Raw genomic sequence first — 8,539 nt, 5'->3', positions numbered from 1 at the left:
TGGATCACAGAATGGTTTGGGTTGGAAGGGACCTTTAAAGGCCATTAAGTCAAAACCCCCTACACTGAACAAGGAACATTTTCAACTAGATCAGGTTGATCAGAGCCCAATCCAACCTGACCTGGAATGGTTCCAGGGATGGGGCTTCTACCATGTCTCTGGGCAACCTGGGTCAGTGTCTTACCTTGCTTCTATCCAGTCTAAATCTCTCTCTTTTAATTTAAAGCCATCACCCCTTGTCCTGCCAAAGCAGGTCCTGCCAAAGCAGGTCCTGCTGAAAAGATTATCTCCATCTTTATTAGAGGTCCATGTTTAGCTCATATCCAGGGCTAAAGGCAGCAGTTTTTCTATCACCCAATGGGCCCTCCCCAGTCAAGAAGAGGAATCAGGAAAAGAAGACCCACAGGTTGGAATGAAAATAAATTTCATAAAGCAGCAAAATTGATCCCAATGGCAACATAAAGTATTGAAAGTTATAACCAGCTCAGTGAATCACAATAAACAGGAAAGCAGTCCTCAGGAACAGGAGAAGAAAGAGGAGCAGCAGAGGAGTTCTAGCCCTAGGATCATTGTTGTGGCCTCCTCTGGCCCTGCTCCAACAGGTCCACATCTCTCCTGTGCTGGGGACTCCAGAGCTGGACCCAGCACTGCAGGTGGGGTCTCAGCAGAGCAGAGGACCACAATCCTCTCCCTCCACCTGCTGCCCATGCTGCTGGGGATGCAGCCCAGGACAGGATTGGCTTCTGGGCTGTTAGCACACATTGACGGCTCATGTCCAGCTTTTCACCCAGCAGCACCCCTAAATCCTCTGCAGGGCTATTCTGCATCCCTTCACTGACCCAGCCTGACATCAAATTTTGTTTTAATAGGATCAGAGAATCACAGAGTGCATTGGGTTTGAATGGACCCTCAAAGGTCATCTTGTCCAAGCAGAGACATCTATAACTAGATCAGGTTACTCAGCACTGATCTTGAGACAGAACAGCACGCTTGGAGAATAATAGATAGAATTTGACCTCTGAAGTACCTACAATTAAGGCTGGATCTTCACAGTTTTAAGGAAAAACACTCTTTATTTTGGCCAGAGTTGGAAGGAAAAGTAATTTAACCCGTGGCCACCTAAACTAAGAAATGCTGCAAAGAAAACATGTTAGGGATAATTCTAGGGGTGAAAAAGAAAAGGGTATTATGAGTCCTGATAGAATGAGAAGTAACAAATCACACTGGATTCTTAACATTTTTTGAGCAAGTCATCAAAGGAAATCCTCAAGAAGTACAACTAAATAAACTGCAGTTATCATACAGATGCCTGAGAGTCAACTAAAACCATCCTTTCTGCCAGGAAAGATATTTAAGCAAACACAACTTTGCCCTCAGAAGGAGATGTGTCTATTTTAAATCCTTCAGTACTTCCTTCCTTGTATCAACACCACCACGCATTTATGCATGTCTTTGACTACATCTTTAGTGCTCAAAGCTCACTATTAGACTTTAAGTTGCTGCTTTGGAAAAAAAGCAGTTTTGAGAAGGGAGGATGGCTCAAGGAGGAAGCAGCAGTTGCTAATCCAACAGGACAGGTACCAGATCCTGCAGTGGTGGAGCTTCAGTGACCCCTAATGGTCAGCCTGCAACAGCCCTTGTACAGAACTCAAACCATAACCATAAAACCTTGCAGCACTCCAAAATTATTCTCCTTTCAGCCTAATATGAGCTCTGGCACTTTGGCTTTTCATTATTGAGGCTGTTTACAGCTCGCAGTGAAGACCACTGTACTACATGGACCCTCGAATTTTGACTGTTTGAAATGTTCTAAGCCAGAAAGAAAAATGGACAAACTCTGCCCATTCTGACAATAACAGGCCACAAATAACTCAGCTTTACCAAGAGTAGGGTCAGCTGGTGTTACATCCTTCAACAAAGAATAAAGAATGTTAAGGACTAACATTTAACAGTTGGACTTGATGATCTTCAAGGTCTTCGCCAAGCTGAACAATTCAGCTGAGCCACTTAAACTATTTGAAATTAAGATTTGCCATTAACACCATCAAGAATCTGCATAAACCACTGCAGTAATTTGACACAGTCTTTTCTCCCCAAAGTGAAACTACATCTCCCATAGCAATGAGCCATTCTTATTACAAGAAAAGAATCCACTCAGGTGAGACCCCCACCTTAAGTACTGTGTCCAGTTCTGGAGTCCCTATTAGAAGAAAGATAAGGATGTGCTGGAGCGTGTCCAGAGGGTCACGAGGATGATCAGAGGGCTGGAGCTCCTCTCCTATGGAGACAGATTGAGAGAGTTGGGGTTGTTCAGTCTGGAGAGGAGAATGCTCTGAGCAGACTTTATTGTGGCCTTCCAGCATCTTCAGGTGGCCTACAAGAAAGCTGGAGAGGGACTTTTTAGGGTGTCAGGTACTGACAGGACTAGGGGGAATGGAGCAAAATTAGAAATGGAGCAAAATTAGAAATGGGTAGATTCAGATTGGATGTTAGGAAGAAGTTGTTAACCATGAGGGTGGTGAGACCCTGGAACAGGTTGCCCAGGGAGGTGCTAGAAGCCCCATCCCTGGAGGTTTTTAAGGCCAGGCTGGATGTGGCTCTGGGTAACCTAATCTAGTGTGATCTAATGCCCATGGCAGGGCTTTGGAAGTAGATGATCTTTGAGGTCCCTTTCAGCCCTGATAATTCTGATTCTTTGCTTCACCAGCACTACCATCATTCCCACCTCCATGAGAACAATGTCCTGCTTAACAAACCTGATCTCCTTCTATGACATGAGAAAGTGGATAAGCTGTCGATGTTGTTTACCTGGCCTTTAGTAAAGCCTTTGACATTACCTCCCACAGCCTCCTGCTGGAGAAACTGGTTGCTCACAGCTTGGATGGGTGGACACTTTGCTGGGTAAGCAACTAGCTGCATGGCTGTGCCCAAGAAGCAGTGGAGTTGGATCCTGTTGGCCAGTTGCCAGCGGTGCTCTCCAGGGCTCAGTTCTGGGGCCAATGATCTGAACAAGGCAGTAAGTGCACCCTCAGTAAGTTTGCAGAGGACACTAAGTTGGGTAGGAATGTTGATTTGCTTGAAGGTAATGAGGCTCTGCTAAAGGACTCTGGACAGGCTGGATCAACAGGCTGAGGCCAATGGGATGAAGTTCAACATGACCAAGTACTGGGTCCTGCACTTGTTTCACAACAACCCTATCCATGCTCTAGCCTTGGGGCAGAGTGGCTGGAAAGACGTCTGGTGGAAAAGGACCTGGGGCTGTTGGTTGACAGCTTAACATGATTTAACTTGTGCCCAGGTGGCCCAAAAGGCCAACAGCATCTGGCTTGGATCAGCAATAGTGTGGCCAGCATGACCAGGGCAGTGATTGGGGCCCTATGTTATGCACTGGTGAAATTGCAGTTTGAATACTGGGTTTGGTTTTGGGCCCCTCACCACACAAGGGACATTAAGGACTTCCTTTATATGTCATTGCCATGAGGAGAAACTTTCCGTTCTGTGAGGGTGCAATGGACCAGGCAGCCCAGAGAGGTTGTGGAGTGTCCTTTTCTGGAGAGATTCCAAACACACCTGGACAGTGTGATCCTGGGCAAGCTGCTCTGCGTGACCCTGCTTTAACAAGGTGGTTAGCCTAGATGATCTCCAAAGGTCCTTTCTGATCTCCCAACACTCTGTGATTATGTGAGGTGCTGGAACATGTCCAAAGAGCAATGAAGCTGGTGAGGGGGCTAGAGAAGAGATCTCATGAGGAGTGGCTGAAGGAACTGAGGTTGTTTAACCTGAAAAAAAGGAGGTTCAGGGGAGACCACCTCCTCACTTTCTAAGATTCCCTGGAAGTGGGTTTTGGCCGCTTCTGCCTAGTAATAGAACAAGCGCAAATATCCTTACACTATGTCTTGAGGGGAGTTTTAGGTCGGACATTAGAAATATTGTCTTCCCTGAAAGGGTTGTCAAGCCCTGGCACGGGCTGCCTAGGGAAGAACTAAGTCCCCATCCCTAGAGGGACTTCTAGATGTGTAGACATGGTGATGAGGGGCATGGTTTAATGCTGACCTGGAATGCTGGGTTAATGGTTGGCCTTGAGCTTAAAAGATCTTTTCCAACTTATGCAGTTCTGATTGTTTGGGGGGAATGTTGAAATCTCCAGCAAGGGCAGCACAAACCCACAGCCCTAATTTTGCTCAACAAAACACTTCCAGTCTTTGTCACATCCTCCTTCATCAGAAGTACCAAATGTTGACATTGTGTGTCTCTCCTCTGAAGAAGCAGAACATCTGGTGAAAGATGGGACTCCCACTACCCCTCTGGCACACACAACACAACAGTATAGAATTCCAGGTGTCCTGGTGAGCCAGTGGTTTCCAGCTTTTTCCATATAGTGACTCACTCTTTCTCATAAAGAGAAGCTTTCAGTCTTCCTACTTTCCTTCTGGTCACCTCTGAAGAAATGATTTGTTAAATCAACCTACTGCTTCCATGTCCATCACAGGCAGCTCTAACACTTTATGGACACAGTCAAATATTGTTATCAGTCTTCTGCCACATGAACTTTGGTTGTGGTTATGGAAGATGCTGTGCTAAGTGGACAAACCATTGAAAATATCTGATTTCAGGAACCTGCTGCATTAAATCCCACCCACCATTCAAAGGGCCATGATCTGTCTACTGTTATTTCATGGAAGTCAGGAAAGCACCACTACTTTGGGGTAGATGTTACTATCCTATTTCTGACATGCCTGTGACATCTGCTTGCTCAGCAAAAGACACTTAGGTGCACCTTCCCCAGCATGAAGAAACCACCAGCAACTAGAGGACCTTGGCAGCAGCTGATCAGTTTAGTGGTAGAATATATTGGGCATGAGAAGGAAATAATCTCATAGCCCCTGAAGTGTGGGAATGGGCTGCCCTACCCAGGGCTCCTGAAGAACAGCAATCTTCTAGGGCAGAATGGACTTAAAGCTCATCTTCCTTGTTTTTTTTTTCCCCCATGCTGTGATCTCTCCATGGTTGTGCAGACTGTTCAAAAAGTCCACCAAGCAGTCAGCCCAACCCTTGCTGACATCTAAGAAACTTCTGTATGAGGCAGTGGAGCCGCAAGAACAGTTTTTTCCTGGACTCATCTTTCCACACATCACATTCCAAATTGTGGCCAGGCAGAGCAAGGACAGAAATTAACTTCTTCTTTTTGACTCCTAAGTCGAAGAGCTAGAATTAGGAGACAAACCCCTCTTCAGTTTCACAGTACAATGGATACAAAGCAAACAGAGTTCCTTAACTTTTTATGATTTCCAGTGAATAATCAAATACATTGAAGCACTCATACATAAATATGTTTTTCTCAAAGGCAATAGTATTTAATTTTTGGTATAAGAGACTGGGGTCCCAATCCACCTATATACAGACAGCACAGAATTACAAAGAAAGGAAGTTTATCTAATTCAAAGTTCTTAATTTTTTATTAAGGTCAAAAACTGCAGGGGAAAAAAAAAAGTCACAAGTTTCTAAGTACAAATAAAAACAAATCAGCTAAAATAAAACTGTTCTCAAGGTAAAACTCATTTTTCCACCATTTTACCTTCCTTGCTCTTGCCCACAGTACCATCAGAGGTCCTACAAGTGCTTTAGAAACTGATTTTCTCTCACCAATGTGACAGTAAACCGTAAGTTTACTACCTAAAAAAGCAAACTCTTTAGGCACAAGGTGGCAGAAGACATAAGCACAAATATCAACCACGCTTCCTTAAGTTGTCAGTTGAAATCCAAGTGTGGTAAACACCTGCATGGTGTTGTTTTCACAATGTCAGAGCTCACTTGTTGAAATAAGAGCTCTGTTTGAATTCTTTCAATAAATATGTATCTTTTAAAATGTGAACAGTTTGTTGTGTCTTTTTATTTTCCCTGCCAGAACAGAGAGAAGCTGTTTTAAGTCACTGGTATTACCGTACTGGTCAGTGCCAGTGTTCTGGCTACAAGAGTGGCCGAAGTGACAAAATGGGTTCCAGCACCAGAGAATGAGAAGTAGAGAAGCTGTAGTGTGAAAGTTCTGGTTCATACTTGTGTTGCCAGTGTAACGAATCATTTGCTGACTGCCTGCTAAGACAGCCTGACAAGCAGTCACATGCTATGTGAAGCTATCAGCTGGGCTACGTCATCAGCTGCTCCCCCAACACAGCAGCGATCAAGGTGAACAGCTAAGGTCTGCTGCTCCTCTCGCTGCACTTCCAGGAACCGTCAGACTGAAAATGAAATCCTAACAGAGTCAAACCAAGCGCTGCTCCAGATTCTGCCTCTCAGCCATTGTTTGAGACTTGCCATTCTAAGAACAGGTGCAGTTCCAATGCCAGTCATAAATACAAAATTTTATTTGCACTTCATTAGTTTAGAAAGACCACAACGTTGTGATTTTTTTTTGTGTGTGTTTTCTTTTTTTTTTCCTCAATACCACAACATTCAGGACACACCAAGTTATTCAAATATGTAACTACTGATTTACCACAGCTAAACTAAACAGTGCATTTGAATAAAAGAAGATATACCCAAAGATAGAATTCACAAATTCATTATCGGACAAAAACCCCCAACAGAGTTATTGGTTTGTGTGGGAATCACTTCCACCAAGTAGGGAAGAAAAGAATTTTACCTTAGGTTCCCTTCTCCCCTGCCCTCCCAACCCGACAGATGTCCAGACAAACAGACATATATATATATATATTCCTTAACACAGGAAAATGTTACCATATGAATTCTTTTTCTTTTCAAAGGATTTGTCTAGGACAGCAGCATTGCTTTTTTTTATACCTTCTTTTATATCTCAATTCCTTTATTGAAACTTAACAATTCTTGCAACCGAGTTCAGGCTTATGAAGAAAATGATATATGCTACTTCAGAGTGCAACCTTAGGTCTTGCACCAGATGTGATGCCTTGGTACATAAAGAGAGGGGTGCAGCATTAAAATGCAATAAATAAAAAGACTGCCAAAAAAAACCCTCACAAACCACAAAAGAAAGAACAATTTAAACTCAGCTTCTTGATAAATCCAGTCAGCAGAAGATGCAACAGCCAGAAGAAAGTTTTCACTACATTAAAAAGGAAACATAACATTGATTATGGAAGCTTTGTACATAAAGTCCTCTGTTCTTAAAAAAATTTGTCTTTAAAATAGTTAGCAAAGCACCATATACTTATCTTCATACCAGAAGAGCTTCTGCCTGTTTATAATAACAAAGAACTATTACAACATTTATGTCAAGAATAGGTATAGATTTAATTTCTCCTCCTCCTCCCCAACTGGAAGGGTGGTAACCCCCCACCCACTGTACAGTATTTATAACACTGGGGCAATGAATGAGCCATCATCATGGTGGGGGGGGAGGGGGAAGGGGAATAATTAAATGTTATAGCTGAATCCTACACAGGATTGCGTATTTGCATATTTACAAGTTAGTGTGTAGCTCTGACTCGAATAACAAAGTGCAACAAGAAACTGCCAAATGATTGTAGTGCAGAGTAGTACAGATACTTCCTTTGCCCTCCTGTGCTTGTATTTTTCACTCTGTGTGGAGTAACAAGTCAACAGCAACGGCTGTGTGGCCTTGGAGGAGGCAGTTCAGGTGGGATTTCTGGCTCTGGTTGCAAGGACAGGATACTGTTGGACAACTCATTTCTTATAACATCCAGTGGCATCTTAAAGAAAAGAAAAATCACCTGTAAACACTCATAGAATCATAGAATGGCTTGAGTTGGAAAGGACCTAACAGATCATTTAGTTTCCACCCCACTGCCATGGAAAGGGACACCTATCCATGTCCACCAGATCAGGTTGCTCAAAGGCTTCATCCAGCCTGGTCTTGAGCACTTCCAGGCATCAAGTTACCCACAACTTCTCTGGACAACACATTCCAGTGTCTCACCACCCTCATTGTAAAGAACCTCCTCCTAATGTCCAATCTAAATCTACTCTGCTGTAGTTTAAAACCATTGCCCCTTGTCCTATCAGGCCCTTACAAACAGTCCCAGATCCAGCTTTCTGGTAGGTCACCTTCAGGTACTGGAAGGCCACTGTAAGGTCTCCCTGAAGCCCCCTCTTCTTTGGGCTGAACAACCTCAACTCTCTCAGTCTGTCCTCTGCTCATCTTTGTGGCCCTCCTCTGGACCCTCTCCAACAGATCCATATCCTTCTTGTGTGTGCTCCAGAGCTGGACGCAGTATTCCAGGTGAGGTCTCACAAGAGCAAAGCAGAGGGACAGAATCACCCCCCTTGACCTGCTGGCCACACAGATGGTTTGCCATCTGCAGAGACCTCGGCACAAAGAGCTTGTTTCAAGGGTCTTCTGTCAGCCAAAGTCTCCACTTAGGGATATTTTGGTTCTTATCAGGGAACTACACTTGAGTAAGTTGTGTTAAGAATTTCTTTCACACAAGTTAGGAGATGCTATTGAAATAAAGCCACTTCCTACGCCAACCACACTAACCAACCACAAAAGTGCCCACAAATGAAAGCAAGCAAATGTACAGTGAGCTGCTGACAGAGAGGGAAG

General features: G+C 43.9%; 1 protein-coding gene across 1 annotated transcript in view; it reads right to left on the bottom strand.

Annotated features, from left to right (window-relative positions):
• Positions 1-5,424: 5,424 nt before the first annotated feature.
• RAB12 (RAB12, member RAS oncogene family) overlaps positions 5,425-8,539 on the bottom strand; it is a 32,072-nt gene continuing 28,957 nt past the window's right edge. The window contains exon 6 of the mRNA XM_068147591.1: positions 5,425-7,685. Coding sequence (XP_068003692.1) covers positions 7,572-7,685 — 114 coding nt within the window. The 3' untranslated portion in view covers positions 5,425-7,571. The remainder of the gene's footprint in view (positions 7,686-8,539) is intronic.

The sequence above is a fragment of the Melanerpes formicivorus genome, unplaced genomic scaffold (assembly GCF_026170545.1).
Source record: "Melanerpes formicivorus ecotype bairdi unplaced genomic scaffold, bMelFor1.0.p_v2 SCAF_15, whole genome shotgun sequence".
Lineage (NCBI taxonomy): Eukaryota > Metazoa > Chordata > Aves > Piciformes > Picidae > Melanerpes > Melanerpes formicivorus.
The sequence above is the reverse complement of the archived record's forward strand: the minus strand, read 5'-3'. Positions and strand labels throughout refer to the sequence as shown.